The sequence below is a fragment of the Seriola dumerili genome, unplaced genomic scaffold (assembly GCF_002260705.1).
Source record: "Seriola dumerili isolate Sdu_G_001 unplaced genomic scaffold, Sdu_1.0 BDQW01000138.1, whole genome shotgun sequence".
In the NCBI taxonomy this organism is placed as follows: Eukaryota; Metazoa; Chordata; class Actinopteri; order Carangiformes; family Carangidae; genus Seriola; species Seriola dumerili.
This window is the reverse complement of record NW_019174393.1, coordinates 8358504-8376225: the sequence shown is the minus strand read 5'-3', so window position 1 is coordinate 8376225 and position 17722 is coordinate 8358504. Positions and strand designations below refer to the sequence as shown.

The following is a 17722-nucleotide window of genomic DNA, read 5'->3' as shown; positions in this document are numbered from 1 at the left end:
TAATGTGAAAATCTCTAAGTCGGATACTTTTGTGCAAATGAAGAACACTGGATGGACCAAAATGAGAAGAAGACAAAGACAAGACAGAGAAAAGACAAAATAAGTTCAATACAGACTTTCTGGCCTAAAAATCAACTTGCCTTTCAAGTTGTCTGTCTCTCAAACTGTGCATATCATCTCTATTATAATTCATGGCATACCTTACACTGTCAAGCCACTTCCAAATCAGAGTTTGTATGATAATCAGATCATTATGAACAAAGACTCAAAGCATGAGTCTTTTATTAATATCTAGCAGTTGTAATTGTGTATCAGCTGTGATTCATGAGTCACTTTTGATGTAGTGCGTGCTGACAGTTATGCATATATACCACTCTGAAAATCCAAATCAAATAAACACCTCTCTAACCCTTTGAGAAAATTAAGTTTACGGTACAAATGGAACAGTGGAACCACCGCAGTCGTGTCAAAACTGTGGTTACATGAATCACTGATTCCCATGGTCCAGGGTATGTGTGCATGTGTGCACTATGTAACTGGCCCACTGGTAGTTTGACACAGTCTTTCTCCATGCTGAGAAAGTTGTTTGTTTAGCTGGACTCACTTTAGACTCACACCAGCCTGAACAGCAAATCTTAATGCAGCCACTGTATACATGAGCTTATCCAACACTAACATGGGCTTTTAATGTTAACAGTGCTTTTTTACTACTGCGTTAAAGACAGAGCATTTGAATAAAACACATTTGTAGAAATTTAACTCTATGTTAAATATTCAGTATCTTATTCATACAATGACCAGAAAGTAGATTCTACAGCACTTGACTTGCCTTCCTTTTGAGAACTCATATCAGTAAATACGGAGAAATATATAATCGTTCTTTTGTTCACAGCGTGTTATTGTACTGGAGTTAATTCTGTTGTATTTGAGTTTATTTTTTATTAAATCATACACATTTTTAACCCTCACTTTTCATGATAGTACTGTTGCCATTAATACCTGCCCCTTCAGCGATCACCTACTCCCTTAATTTAGCTTGCTAGCTCCTCCTTGCTAGGACAACAATAACGCCAAGGTAACTCAGACTTAGCCGACCAGCCGCTGCTGTACATGCAAGCTCTAGTTTTAATGCCTGGTGAGCAATGGTAATGATCCAAACTAGCTAGTTTTCTGGCTTTCATAAACTTTTTAATTTGCCTTAGAATGTGAATGTAACATAACCAGGCTATAGTGCGTTGATAGAATACTTATAGGACAATGCACTAGTTAATATGCCTGAATAAATTGCCTATTAACTAAATCACATCTTCATTGACAGCATCATTTTGTGAGGATTCTTTGCTAGCCCTTGCTAGTTTGTTTGTGAGGCCATTTTGGTAAACTTAGACACTACTAAAGCCTCGTCCCTCCAGATTCAGGTTTAACTAATTCTTCCCAGGGGCCAGAGCCTGGAGAGACCTGACTGGCCTTCTGTCCCAAACCTCTGGCCCTCTGTGATTGTGTGTCCGTGGGAAAACGGTGGAAACAGGAGGCGGAGCAGGGATTGAGATAGATAGACCGATGGATGGATGGATAGAGCTAAATATATTTTCATATTAAGAAAAATGTTGTACCTCAGACAAACAAAGAGAGAGGACATGGAGTATTTCTGAATATACAATATTTTCTTATTTGTTCACACAGGAGTTCAATAGTTTTTCACCATTGATCTCATCTCAGTTATAAACTAGACAAAAATTAGGCATCAGATATGACAGATGATTAGGTGGATGATGAATTCTTTGGAAGTTTACAATGGTCAGAAAGTTATATAATCCTTCGCTCTCTCTCAAGGCCATTTCAGGACATTTCCCAGGACCCCCTCAGGCAGGGGTCATCACTATGACAACAATCTCTGAGGAACTCTGTAGTAGAAGGGTTGCATGTGTGTATGTGCATTTTTGTGTATATGCCCACACGCATGCATTCCTCTCTTCAGACAGTAGCCTCTTAGGACAGGAAGAGAGCTGTTTTGATTAAATAATCCAAATGCTTTGATTGTGTACACGATTACAACTTAGACAATTTCATGTTCACATATAAATAATCTCACACACACACACACACACACGCGCGCGCACACACACACCAGAAGCCACATAAAGAGTAACAGAACATCTTGTTCTGGCTGATAAACTTGCATAAGTGGAGGAGTAAGCAGCCAGCGCTGTTAATACTCACAAGTCACATACAAGGTCTTTAGTGTTGATGTGGACATAAATAATATGATGATTGGGAATGAATGTGTGTACACATTATTGTGTTGGGATGTTATGGCCAGTTGCTAACTAACCAAACCTTCAAAAGGAAAAAGAGATCTACCGCAAAGAACTTTGAATGGATGTTTGGCGTTTTCTCATTTGATTAATAGATTGATTAGATGGATTTACTTACATGCAAAACTTACTCAGTTTACTATAAACCTGACCACCAAAGGCCTCCCTCTTTCATTTTTTTCTCATCTTTTGATCTTTCTCTAATTCTCGTTCTCTGTTAAACTGAGGCTTTCCACATTCCTGCAGTGCTGCTGCTCAGACCAATAAATGGACCTGTCTTGTTTTTGTGTCTCTACAGGAGCGTGTGGAGTATCTGTTCCTCATCATTTTCACGGTGGAGGCGTTCCTGAAAGTAATAGCCTATGGCCTGCTCTTCCACCCCAACGCCTACCTGAGGAACGGCTGGAATCTGCTCGACTTCATCATCGTAGTCGTAGGGTGAGTGAATAGAAACACACAGAAGAGAAATAAAAGCTGTGACATGTTTATTAATGATCCTACGTTACTCTACGTGAATCTTTGTTTGATAGAGGGTGTGAAAAAGACAGCAAATTCACTGTCTCTTTTTTAAAAGCGCTACCTGACACGTTTTTAAACAGCAGCACATCATAGGCAAATGAATCACAGTACCTTGGTATAATTACTGTCAACAAATGAAACTACAGCCAAGACAATTGGCAGCCTCTGTCCAATGCCAGAGGTTGTTATAGTTAAGTCAAGTTAATTAATAATGTTTGATAACAGTTTTCACTTAAATTTTCATTAACAAAGCTTGATTTTCTTTTCTCTCTAACTTACAATTCTAACCTCACTAGTAATTCAACAGATGTGTAAAATCCAATCTGCTGGCACACAGTGTGAATGTAAGTCAGCAGGGAGATTGATAGAGGAAGGTTGTGGTCTTGTTAGTCTAGGGGAATAAATTTTAATCTCTCAGTATATGTGGTATTTGAATACAATTTTAATATAAAATTCTACAACCCACAACAACTTTTAAAAGCAGGATTGTGTTAAAGTGAGCTTTCTTTGCAGTCAGTCTGTTTTAAAGCTGCAGTAAACTTTGGCCTGTAGTGTATTGGTGAAGCCTAAACTGATTAGCTTGTTAGATGCTGATAGCAAAGCTCTGCTCTGTTTTTCTTTATCTGCAACTCAGCAACATAGCCCATCAGCTAAGCCCTCTGAGTGTGTGTGTGTGTGTGTGTGTGTGTGCCTGCGTGTGTGTATGTGCGTGTGTGTGTGTGTGCCTGCATGTGTGTATGTGTGTGTGTGTGTGTGTGTGTGCGCCTGCATGTGTGTATGCATTCCCTGCCTGCCAGCTGTGCTCTGTTTTCAGTGTTTTGTGGGGGTAATGGCACAATAGCCAGTGGACCTTAATACCATAAAAATGGTCTAATTGACCGTGTGTGTGTGAGAGAGAGAGAGAGAGAGAGAGAGAGAGAGAGAAAGAGAGGGACAACAAGAAAGCACCCCTCAGCCTTAAGGAAGGCGTTGTGAATGCTCCAACACACACACACACACACACACACACACACACACACACACACACACACACACAAGCACACTCAGTGAGTCTTGTTCATTGCCAGTTAAGTGTTCACTCACATTACCCTTCACTAACTGAACATGCTTGGCTTCGCCCCATAGACAAACACACACCCTATCAGCTGGCATCATGGTGCCAATGCCCCTGGCATAAACACAACCTTTACCACTCTTATGCTGTTATCTCCCCTCTGTCTGCATCTCTCTCTCTGTCTCTGTCTCTCTTTGAATTATGGCTTTTGTTGTGACTCATCATCACTAAATCTGCAATAATACTGTATTGATCCCTGCAAGGAAATTTGCTTTTTTTCCCTGCAACCTTGTCACACGGAGGTCAAAAGATCATAAACAAGCTGCAGCTCTGGAGTTGGCAGGGTGTACTTTGTCATTCAAGGACACTTCAGGAGGGTTGGTGCTCGCTGCTTTAGACTTATTTTGTCATTTAGATACAAGAAGCTGTTGTGGAAATGACACAGAACAGAAAAAAAAACACATCAGTGAAGTCGTGGAACACAAATACACAGACACCTGTGAGGACATACAGGAAATCCATCCAGGAAATGTTCAGTTGTGACAGCACTGCATCTCTGTGTGTGCATGAATGAGAGCTTGTCTTTGTGCCTGTGTGCGCCTAACTCCCAGACTGTGTGTGTGTGTGCGTGTGTGTGTGTGTGTGTGTGTGCGTGTGTGTGTGTGTGTGTGTGTGCGTGTGTGTGTGTGTGTGTGTGTGTCTGTGTGTGTATAAATGAGGAGTGACAGAGTTTGCTCCCTCTGGAATGTTCACCATATGGGTGAAAGAGCTTGTACCTGGTGCTGAGCAACCTCGGAGGCACACACACATGCATGCACACATGCACTCTCACATACACACACAAGTTTGTGGAGCTATCCTTGTCAGGACTTCCATTCATTGTGGAAAGCCTAACCCAAACACTAACCCTAACCTTACACAGGACTGCAGAAATGACATTTTGCCTCATTAGGACCAGGCTTTGGTCCCCATGAGGACTCCTGGTCCTGACAAGGTTGGTGTTTATACTGGAAAAGGTCCCAAAGAAGTAACAAAAATACACACACACACCCACACACACACACACAGCCTCTTAGCTCACCGAACCTTCACTAATAATCTCTTAAGGTGTGTGTCCATATAGCATTTTCCTCTTGCAGAAAACCGTCTAGTCCCATCGCTTCGTTAGAAAAAGCTGTAACAAGCTTCTCCTCCATTTCCTTATTTACTAGGATGATGAGTCCCTCCCCATCTGATTTGTTGTCTGAAAAGTAGCTGCAGTTACAACACCAGCACCGTTCTAAAAATTTTCAACTAGAAGTGTTTGGTGAAAAAAGGTGGAGCGCTCTGATAAAGAAGCTGACTGTAGCACTTTTTCTCCAGACGGCCGCATGCGGCTGCACACACTCTCCTCTCATTGGGAACAACTGAAGAAACGCTGGTACTAAGAAAAAAAGCTATATGGTTACACGCACTTAGTATGGGTTCTATCAATTGTGTGTGTGTGTGTGTGTGTAGAATATGAATAGAAACTATACAGACTCTCACTTTAGTCTCTGATTTACATAGCTCTCCTTCATCTTTCTGTCCTCTCCATCACTTTTTAGTTTCTCTTTACCCCTACATGTATTATTCTCTTCTTCCTAGTACTATTTCCATCCCTCTCTGCCTTTTTTCCACCCTGTATCCTAGTTTTCTTTTTTTTTTTAAATAAGTGCTGACAGTCAAAATAGCCTTAAGATCTTCACAGGAAAAGAGAGTAAAGAGAATGAAGCCTTCAAGCAAACATTTTGCATAGGAAGTATTGCAAATTAGTTCTGAAACATTTAGTCAGTCGATTAATTAATCAACTAAAACAATTATCAATTATTTATAGTCATTTATCAAGCAAAACTGTCAAGTCATTTCTGGTCCCACTTCTCATATTTCTCAGTTTGCTGCATTTGTTTTTGTATCAAGTATCTTCAGGTTTTTGACTGTTGGTCAAATAAAAAGGTGAATTTCATAATGAACATAATTAATTGCAGCCTCATGGCAAATTTATAATAATTCAAAGATGTATTAACTGTTTTTCAATAGTGTTGTGATGGTGACATGTTGACTACTATGAAACCCTTTTTATCTTTATGAATGTACACAGTTGGTACTATCTTACTATACTAATACAAGCCATTATGTGGTGCTAGACTCAAAGGCTCTAAATATCATTTAACACCCCACCACAGCAAAACATGCTGGGAGAAATGCTGGTGGTGCAAAACTGTGGATCCTTGACGTGCTTTTCATACTCTGTTTCAAAGGCGAGACAGAGAGAGAGAGACAGAGAGAGAGAGAGAGAGAGAGAGAATCCAATTGAGAGGGAGGTAGTGCGAAATAGAGAGGCAGAGAGAGTGAGAGGGAGAGAGAGAGGGCGATATGTTTTGAGAGGTCTTTTCAAGTGGCCATTTCATCTGTGCTAATTGATAATTCTCCGTGACTAACGCGCCGCTGACTGGCCTTTGAGCCGCACTAGCTGGAAAATGGTATTGTATGGTGATTTCTAAGGGATCTCAGAGAGACAGAGAGAGGAGCAGGAGAGTGATAAGCTCAGCTGGACGTACATAAATTCAAGCTTGTGAGCCACTCGCACCAAAGAGATGTCTGTAAATAATTTCATAGGGGATAACAGTTAACAAAAGGCTACAGCATAACAACATGTTTATCCCTTTCATTGAAGATTTATATTATTTACATTATATTTGCATGATTATGCATTCTATTCACTACACCTATGTACTTTACAATTTACTGTAAGAAAGTGTGTGGACATTACCATGGGCTGCAATGAAAGCCTCCACTTTTCTTGGAAGATGTTCCACAAGAATTGTGAACGTAGCTGCAGGTTTTTTCTCCCATTCAGATGCAAGAGCGCTACTGAGCTCGCTCATGGTGGATGTTCCAGTTCATCTCAAGTTTTTCCACACCAAACTGGGGAAATATGCCTATATGGGCCTGGCTTTGAGCATGTGGATGCTGTCATGTTTTAACAGGAAAGGGACTCTCTGAGCTATTGTCCCAAACCTGAAAACCTTGTTGGCTTTTTGTGACCCTCAGCAAGGGAGTTAGTGTCCTCTCTCATATTTATTTATTTTTTTTAATTTTCATAATTTTTAGGAGGATATTGGGGAAAAAAGTTGAATTCCGTTTCCTATTTGACATCATGTGACCATTTAGATGTATCTAATAGGAAATGACCGTGACCCCCAGGTTGAAAACCAGGTGTCAAAAATATCATTATATGTTGTAGCATGAAGATTTCCCTTTGAATGAAACCAAGGGGCCTTCCTCAGAGATACCCATAAAAACACTTCTGTATAGGCTGGGGTTCCCTTATAGCTTTGGCCATATAGTGTACACAAATTCAAACGTCTGAACCACTCTTACACATAGAAAACTTTCATAGAGGATAATTGCTAACAAGAGGCAATGGTGTAAAAAACACTTAGCATTTAAATAGAGGATAGTAATTTGCATTATTATGTGTTTCTGTGTTCTTTCAATCTGACAGTGTTGTGAGCACATGCCTATAAACACACTTTGGAGACAGCTCCACCACCTCAACAGCATTCGGTTGAGCTGATTGTCAAATCTGAGTGTCTCACATTTCCTTATCTGTGTAAGACAGAGGGGATAGATGAACCACTTTCTGTTGGTGTATTAGAGATGTAACTAATGAAGCTGTTTTATTTTCTACTCTTGATTTTTCTCCAACAAACACCTTTGATTGTGAAACAGCGCAGATGTCTTCAACATTCCCTTCACGTTTAGAATTTTGGTGCCATAAGGTTGATGTCTAAATTTGCAACATGTGCGTTGTTTTATAGATTATGGTAAAGATTATGTAAATGGTTAAATTTGGTACTGACAACAGTGACAACAGAGGAAACGAAAAATTAAGCCATAATGGCATCAACTGCAGATATTCATCTCTCTATATTATATCCTTTTATGTCTGTATCTCCTTTATTGTTTCCCTTGCTTTCAGATATTCTCTAGTATGAGGAAATGGGATGTCAAGCTGACAATGATGGTTACTGAAGTCATTACTGTCTTTTTACAGGTTATTCAGCGCGATCTTGGAGCAGGCCACAAAGGGGGATGGGGCCACTCCTATTGGAGGGAAGGCAGCAGGCTTCGATGTCAAGGCTCTGAGGGCATTCAGAGTACTCAGACCCCTCAGACTGGTCTCCGGAGTACCAAGTAAGTATTGAGAGCTGTCAGAGAAAGAAAGAAAGAAAGAAAAGGTAGAAATGATGCTCTTGGGATCAGGTGTGAATGGCGATTGGGTAAGGTAGGGGAGAAATGAACCACGGATTGGAGCTGATATTTTTGCTTGATGCCACACATACAGACACAGTGACACACACACACTTGCTCACACACAGTCCTCTTGTCCTGTTGTCAGATACTCAGACAGTATGAGCAGTAGATGAGTTGTCTGTCAGCCTGTCTGTATTAGTGACTACAGAAATCAATAATCCAGCAGGCCAGAAGACAGGAAAGGATCGGATATTGTGGATGAAGGCTAAGTGAGTGTGTGCACCTGTGTGTGTGTGTGTGTGTGTGTGTGTGTGTGTGTGTGTGTGTGTGTGTGTGCGTGTGTGTGCGTGCGTGCGTGCATGTGTGACAGCTCTTGTGATTACAATACCAAACAAATTCAAAGGGTGCTTAAGCACATCCCACATTGTGCTGTTTTGTTTAAAAGCATGAGCGCTGCAGTGCATGCACAGTGTTTATACTGAACCCTGTCCAGCATCATTGGACTGGGTATTGAATTGGCGTCATGGCAACTCATCAGTAGCATGTTTGCTAACCGATTAGCACAATGACTGACAGATATGTCTTTTTAAAAGCTTCCAGTGCTGTTGCTGCTCGTGTGTAGAATGTACAAAAACAATGATCCATAAATGAACTTTGTAATAAACCTGTTTGTTTTGTTAAAAAGGTGCATGATGTAGATGCCGTAACTATACCAAGTATGTAATTTCATCAACATAGCTTTCTGTCATTGATGCTACCTACTGTGGTTTTGCAGTTGCATTTCCTTCACCAAATTATGTGTGAATTATTGCACAACAATCATTCAAACTGCTGTCATCACATGAGCTTTGAGAATATACATAGATTTTCTTCATTTACACAGAGGAGCTTTGGCCTCATGACTATGTGCAGTACAAATGGCATCTTTCAGCCTTGTCATTTTCCTCTCCCCTGAAGGTGTAATAATGTACAAAATTCAGGGTTTACAGGCACTGCAGTTTTTCATAAATAAATCCAAAGTCAGTGGTTATAGCTGCATATGAAACATTTAACTTAAAGAAACATTTTTAATGAATTCTTAACAAGCAAAGATTCAAGAGGAAATTTATATGATATAGTTTATATGTATGTAAAATTAAGAGATCTAATAAAATGTGTATCTGTATTTGCCAAACCATGTTTATTAATACATTTTCTTTTGCAACTTAATCAGTTAAATAAACCCACATTTCATCTTACAGATAACTGTGACCAGACCATTTTCCTATTGCAGTTACTGTGAGTGATGATTATACTGTGGTCTGAGCCTTTGTCCATCTAAACATTCAGCAAATTAACTGGAAAGTTGTATCGCCCTACAAGCAAGTTCTGTTTTGACCACCATATTTGGTATTTTTTCTCATTGAAGGCACTCTCTCGAAAATTAGAGCTGTTGGAACGAACGTTTACATAGTGATAAACTGCAACTATTCTGCTGTGTACTGTTGTATTATCAGTGCTTTTATACAACAAAAAGGCTTTCATCATTTTACATATTAGGCTTATTATACTAACTGTTTCAATGCTTTTTTTATATTATTATTATTATTATTATTATCTTGTGTCCACACCCATATGTATGTATTCTCAGCAGTTCATCTCTGTGTGTGCTGCAGGTTTACAGGTAGTGTTGAACTCCATAATCAAAGCCATGGTTCCTCTGCTCCACATCGCCCTGCTGGTCCTCTTCGTCATCATCATCTATGCCATCATCGGCCTGGAGCTCTTCATGGGCAAGATGCACAAGACCTGCGTTTACGAGCATATAGGTGCACACATACACACACAAACACACAGACACTCTCACTCACATAAAAGCACATGGGGAGAGAGAGTGAGACAGAGACACAGTATTTAGACTACTGTGCACTGATGCACAGACGCCAATACAAACATGCATGATCAAACACATACACTCGCACACTGCACTTCAATGATCACATAAATTTTGAAGCATGTATTCAACTGTGTGTGAAAGCATGCTTCACTAAGCATATATTCACACACAGACACACTCCAGTGACGGAAACAGTAAGTGAATACTGTGCCGCTCAAACCTTTCCAAATGAAATATCAAAGTGAGGCATGCTGTAGCTGTGCTCTCACCTCACAACTCTAAGGTAATAAGTCTGAATAAATCTGGGACTTCAGTAAGACATCAACCCTTAGCCAACAAGGCAGAGAAAAAATAGAGCGTATACCTTAAACAGTTTAAATGATCACCTCCATTAATTATTCAAACCGTCATTTATGTTTCGGAGTATGAACGATTTGAGCAATAATTGAAACAGCAGCCGCCATAAATGATTGAAACAATTTTCAGTAGAGGCCCCCAGGTATAAATGGACTTGAGTGTTGTTATAGTGATGTTATAGGTCCCATGAGAGGCATTAGCTTTGCGCTGGATAAGTGCTGGTGGAATACTCTTTGCTATCCTATACATCACCCTGGAGAGCTTGTTTTCTATAATTACTATGACACTTTCACACTGATTTTTTTTTATATTGCTTCTCCATTTGGTTTTAGTTCGGTGTGTCCTTTTTAACCTTTTCATACATTTAGGTTTTTTTTTTATTTTAGAAAAGTTCTTCTTAAATGTACATGTACCAAAACTTTTGAAGGATTATTTTGTTTCTTCCTGAAATAAAAGTCGTGTTCATTTTTTTACATAGACAGTCTGAGATAATTGACAGTTTAAGCACTTCCAAAGTTTGGATGGGCATGAAACTCTCTTGGTATTTTGTTTTCACTGCAAAAGATGAGCAACTGTGTTATAAAATATCGTTCATAAAAGCATCAAACTCAAGCCTATCCCCATGCAAACATAAGGTGAGAAGTCATGTGTAACTCCCAAAGAGCATTTTGATCATCGAGTTTGAAATTTTGCTGTGAACCATTATCAGCAGATGAAAGCTGAACAGCATCAGTTTCATTTCAGATTCTGGGTCAACTCTGTATGCAATCAGCACCTATTGCACCTTGTTCCTTTATTGTATTGATAAAGCATTCTAAATTTTCTACATCTCTGATTCACACCACTGTCTGGCTTTTTTTCTATAGCTAATAGAGCTGAGGCTCATGGATATGATCGTATTTGGCGCCATCCACCATCACAAACTGATGGAAAATACATCATTTCATTTTTAAGAAAAAATTATGGCATTAACCTACTGCACAATATTGTTCACATAATTATCCATAAGACTCTATGTTGAGGAACATTGAGAATTTCATTAAAAGAAAACAGGAACAAGCAGCTCCTCCTGCTTTGTAACTGGATAAAGCATTGAGTAGAAAGGATACAGTAAAACAACTTTCCACTTACTTTTGTCTCTTTTATCACAGGCACCAATGCAGAGGAAAAGCCGGCACCGTGCGCACCTGACGGAGCTTATGGTCGACACTGTAAACAGAATGGAACAGAGTGTAAAATGGGATGGGAGGGTCCCAATGACGGCATCACCAACTTTGACAACTTTGCCTTTGCCATGTTAACGGTTTTCCAGTGTATAACCATGGAGGGCTGGACGGACGTGCTATACTGGGTGAGCCGGACACCACAATAGTATCTTTGTGTGTGTGTGTGTGTGTGTGTGTGTGTGTGTGTGTGTGTGTGTGTGTTTGTGTGTGTATGCATGAGTGAATGCCATACTGCTTGGTGTGTGTAGCGACTATACTATATCTGTAACATCAGTGTCACATGTGTGCTTTTGAGAAAAGAATATAAAGCAGTAACAAAAACACTCATCTCAGAAAAGCAGGCATGCACACACAGATTGTTCAGAGAGAGAGATTCGCAGCACACACACACACACACACACACACACACACACAGACTGTGTTGATGTCTGTACATGTGTTAGCTCATATCTCAGGCTAAATCAATGCAGACAATACACTGTGTAATTGACGGCATAGATTCATTTGGAACGTGTGTTGAATCCTGATACTTGATTCAAGTTTCAAGTGAACACACATACATGAACACACAAATGCTGCCCCTTCAGTAAATGGCCAGAAGCATGCAGCTGCCCTGCCCAGCAAAATACACCAATAGATAAATCTGTGCTGTTAATCGATGTGAGGGAAGGTTCAATCAGACTCCATATGTGCCCTCATGAGAAAGCATTTGATTTAGACCTTTGAAGTGGAGGTGGGATAAAAAAGTATTATATTTCAAGAATGAAGAAAAATAGTAGACTATTTATATTTTTGATACAAAATGAAATGCAGTTTTAACATCAACCTGTGTGTTCTATCAGACATTAACTAGAACTGTCCCGTGATCTTGCCACGATGAGACTCTGGCAGCTTATGGCAGCTACAGAAACTCGCACACTGCCGCCTGTCTCACCACTGGAAAGCACTCATGTGGTACAGATGAGTACAGTTTTCTCCACATCTTCAAAAAGCCACCTTTAACAGAATTTTCTGTATTAACTGTGCTACAATACAGTGCAATGAAAGATTTCCTACTATCAGGTAGCCTTAATTTGTACCTCTCACGTATTATCGTTATATTCAAGTCACAGAGCTAAGTATCCATTTCTTTGAAACTTAAATTGCTGGTAATCTTTTAAAAACACAGAAGGCAGCACTTGTTTCTAGCGTTGTGACTTTATTTCCTAATCCCAAAAAGATGGCAGCCAGAGAGGCTGTCTTTTCTTACCTGCTTGTGGATGTTGTTATGTCTGAAAATGTTGATAACTATAGTTAAGACAAATATACCTCCTAATAATAACTTCAATCAAGCAGTGAGACACAGTATGTCATTTTTGTTTACATTAAGAGATATTTTTTTAATCTAGATGGATAGAAAAAATGTTAAGAACTGGAAAATTACCTTTTGGGGTTTTTAAAGATCACCAGTGATTTATCTTTTAGACAAACAGATTTTGTGCCGAGAAGAATGTAATGATAATATATGAGAGGCACCAACGTGGGGATAGCTATCAAAGTACTAAAGTAATGAATGAATCGTTAGATTAGTCAGTGTATTAATGAATAAAAAAAGCAATGAAACGGATATAATGGTGCAGTGACGTTTGTTGAAAGATTGATGATTTTGAGCTCACTAATCTCAGTTAAGTGAAAAAATGTGACTGAATTCAGTAGTTTTGTGTGTGTGTGTGTGTGTGTGTGTGTGTGTGTGTGTGTGTGTGTGTGTGTGTGTGTGTGTGTGTGTGTGTGTGTGTGTGTTCATGTATACACATGGAGCAGAGAGCCTACTAGCTCTACACCCCTTCTCCTACTACCCTGTCTGCTGCATCCTCTCTCTCTACACACACTCACACACACACACACACAGCATCACATTAGTATCACATCAGTTAACACAAAATCAGTTCGCACACTCTCTTTATAATGAATGGGCCCTATTTATCAGGAGTTATAAGTACAAATGATTATGGAAAAACATTTAGACAACGCCAGGCCCTTTGGTTTGCTTGGTTCATTAAGTTTAGGCCATGCATTTCCATTGTTTTCGTTGCAACACATTTTTGGGAATATAGATTAATGATGTCCAACATCTGTTGCTGTTGTAGCAAATGAATCCTCTGTCTCCTCCTCCATCATCTCCCCTCTTCATCTCTCTCTGTCCAGTAGTCTGAGTGTTAAAGTGGCAGCTCTTTGATTTACAGAACCGGAAATAAGCAACTTTTTAGTTCTGTAAATTATTTTTTTCGCAATATTGTCTTTTAAATGCCCTTTAAGTGCAGACTAATAATCTGACATTTCTATTATAATTGGATCCTGGTACTAAACTATTCATCACCTTGTCTACATCATCTCCCATTCACATCAACCCTGTTAACGATCTGTCTCTGTTTAAGCAATACTTAACAATATCCAGATGAATGTGTGGCATATTCCCCAGTAACTGAATATCCTGAAAAATAGATTTTTTATTGGTTTCACTTGGATTTTTTAGTGTCACATGCCGTAAATCCTCTATAAATAAATATAATTGGTTTATATGAATGACTGTAGAGTCACAACATCTAACCGTGTTTCCCACAAAGCCCCATCCACCTTTCCAAGAAAAGATTTCTTGATTGTATAATTATGTAAACACACATTAAGTATGAAAGTTACGGGTTGTCATTGAGTTACAAAAGCACTTAAGTGTTGTTTAGTGTTGTCAATTGTGGATCGTCAAGGACCTGTTCTCTAACAGGAAGACAAGGGTCTATACACAGACTTAATCACACAATACTGCCACTCTTGCTTCGCCAGGTCTTTCTACTGCTCTTTTTAACAGGCACTGCTCTTTCCTTGTTTCCTGTCTGTCATGTTTCCCCTTACCTTCTTTCTATCACTCACTAACACACTTTCTGTCCTGTCCTCTACTGCCCCCTCTCATTCACTCCATCATTCTCTCCACGTCAATTCTCAAACCTTTTCCTCCCACATTTCTCTCTTCCTTCCACCTCCTTTATCTTTCCTGTCTCCTCCAACCTACCAACTCTTTCCCTGTTAACCTCTTTTTTCTCCTTCTCCTTCTCTCCTCTGTCTCTTCTCTCTCTCAGATGCAGGATGCTATGGGCTATGAGCTGCCATGGGTCTATTTTGTCTCTCTCGTCATCTTCGGCTCCTTTTTCGTTCTCAATCTCGTTCTGGGGGTGTTGAGCGGGTAAGAGGTTATGCTGTTGTCATGTGTGTACGTATGTGTGTTGTTTGTGTTGTGGCTGTTCGTATTGTTTTAGATAGAGATGGAAGTAAATGACTGTGTAGCAAGACTCCCATAACCAAACATTTAAAGTGCAACTAGTTCATTTTTGAGAATCCAGTGAATCAGGGATGAGTGGAATCAAGAGGAAAGAAAATTCTGCATATATTCTGATTTTCGGAGTTGCAAAATGCCCAGAGTGATTAAGATGACAAATAGCCTGATTTAGAATCCCTGTGAAGGTTGTCCTGATTCAGTCAAGTGGTACACAAAAGAAATGAAATGTAAATAAGAGCAGGGTGATAAGAGCAGCCTCACCTCAGCAGTCCAGAGGTAAAAGCAGAGCTAACCACAAACCACAAACCTCCACAGTCGAGGAAAGATAAACTAACGTTTCACTGGACTGAGCCTAATCTCCCACGCTCGCTACTTTCTGTTCCACTCAATCAATCCTTTGTCACAATCTCAAGAGAAACACACACACACACACACACACACACACAAAGCAATGGCGGACCTCATGTCTATCTGCTATGTTCATGTCAGCTGACCACAAGGGGCCATATCCCATCACAATCTGTCTGTGATGGACAGGTGGACACAAACACACACACACACACACTAACACACACACACACACACACACACACACACACACACACACACACACACACACACACACACATCATTCAGACTTTCCAGACTTGCTGGACTCTTTTGACAAGCTCAGGTTTATTTACATCTCTAACTTTCTTTTAGTCAAGTTCATTTTTTTTGTTCAGTCTACGCTCAGTTTCAAGAGAACTTCTTCTGCCTTAAACTGCCAAATGCAGAACAAGATCAGTGTTGTGTGATTACGTGTGTGTTGGTTTACATACATGTTTGGCTCATGCAAATTAGTACTCATCTGCCCTCACTGTTTGTGTATGTTTGTTTTGTATGTATATTTGTATAGTGGAATGTGAAGCCATTGGCTCAGAGTGTAGAGTGTGTGTGAGTGTGTGTGTGTTTTGCTTCAATAAATGCTGCTTTAGCAGGCAAGCTGGGTGCTGTTTTACCCCGCTCTGCCAAGTCACGCTGTTTTAGTACAAGCACCACCCGGCCTGTAGGGACACACTGGGGTATAAATAATTCACCCCTCAGGTCAGCCGTGGAGGTAGAATGCTAAAAAAAACTTGCACAACAGGGAAAACACAACAGGCAAAAAAGGTTCTTGTGAGGACAGAGTAGAGTCTGGAGGAAACATGGCATTAAAGACGGAAATTATGGGATAGAGGGCTGCACTGAATAGGGAACATCATTTTTTTTTAAGCGTCCATGAAAACATTAGTTTCCACATATAAATATCAGAGTTAAAACTGATAATCATAACAACAGAATGACTTTAATAATAAAAATAGTTAGAAAATAGTTAGTTGTAGTGGTATTGGCCAAAATCGAAATCAGCAGGTCAGACATTTAAAAAAATCAGAAATCAGAATCGGCCAAGTTGCCATCAGTGCATCTGTAATTAAGATATAGAATAAACCATTTATGTCTTTCTATCCTTAAATTTACTTTGAAAGAGTAAAGATATTGATAGACAATAATCAATCAATCAATCAATAAATCCACAGGAGTCTTGCTACACAGTTTGTTAAAGTAACTAAAATGCTGTCTCTCCACAGTGACTAAGCCTGAATGGACTGTTTTCACTTTCAATTTCTAACCTTCCCTTTTCACAGAAATACATCTGCTCAAATTTGTCGATTTAGCATGGGGCCATTCATAGCCGTCTGTCATGACAGCTATTTTGCATGGCCAACCTATAATATGGCTCCTAAATAAACCTATACACCTCTTTCTAATTTTTTTAATCCATGTTAAATACAGCTGGTCAAATAAATTGCCATGTGGCACACTGAGTGACTCTGACAAATACTATGAATGCACCATAATCCCAGCAGGGATCCCACAGAAGCAAACGTTTCCATCTGCTGGGAACTTTCACTAAGGATCTAACTCCTTCGCTTGCTCCCTTCTTCCCTCCCCTCCCTCCTAACATCCCCTATTTGCTCCTTCTTCACTTTCATCCCTGTCCTCTCAATCAATCTTGACTTCTGTCTCCTCCCTCCATCTTTACTTCACATCCATCCTTACTGTTTCCTCTCCTTGGCCCTTCTCCTCCATTACTCCCTCTCCTAGGTGAATGATGCAGTAGATTACAGGTGGCCCTGGGTCTATTTTGTCACCTTAATCATCATCGGATCCTTCTTTGTGCTAAACTTGGTTCTGGGGGTGTTGAGCGGGTAAGGGCAGGGGCAAAGGTCAATTGAAACTAACTTCTTTTTCTCGCCTTTTTACTATTGTTCTTGGAGAGCTTTGCTCCTTTGTCTTTGCTCAGAGGAATTCTTTGTTTCTTTCTACTTCCTGTTTCTGGCAGTAGATGGTGTTAAAGTTTAACAAGTGCAAAGTATGTACAGAAATATGTTGTAAAGTAGTGCAGTTTGAAGACTTTTGTAAAAACATAGTATGTACTGGCACATGTGGCACAAGGAAAAATATGACCTGACAGCTGACATTCAAATTTATACCATTTGGGGATGCTTGTATATGTAATGCTACACATGTATGAGGGTTTGGAGCTCTACCAAGTGAGTTACATTAAGTGCTCATACATTTCTACTCATTATTATTTATAGCTGACTGTAGTGAAATCATACTTCAGCATCTGGCTTCAGGACATTTCAGCAGGACAGATGGTTATTCTGTGCTACTGAGACCTTTTGGATATTGCTCTCCTAAATACAGCACTTCAATGCCATTTCCACAGAAAAGGACTAGTACTGGCACCAAACACTGTTATCT

General features: G+C 39.8%; 1 protein-coding gene across 1 annotated transcript in view; it reads left to right on the top strand.

Annotated features, from left to right (window-relative positions):
- Nucleotides 1–17722, top strand: part of cacna1c (calcium voltage-gated channel subunit alpha1 C) — a 187018-nt gene that overhangs the window by 114923 nt on the left and 54373 nt on the right. The window contains exons 4-8 of the mRNA XM_022749122.1: nt 2614–2753; nt 7967–8106; nt 9822–9974; nt 11551–11750; nt 14736–14839. Of these exons, the coding sequence (XP_022604843.1) occupies nt 2614–2753; nt 7967–8106; nt 9822–9974; nt 11551–11750; nt 14736–14839 (737 nt within the window). The remainder of the gene's footprint in view (nt 1–2613; nt 2754–7966; nt 8107–9821; nt 9975–11550; nt 11751–14735; nt 14840–17722) is intronic.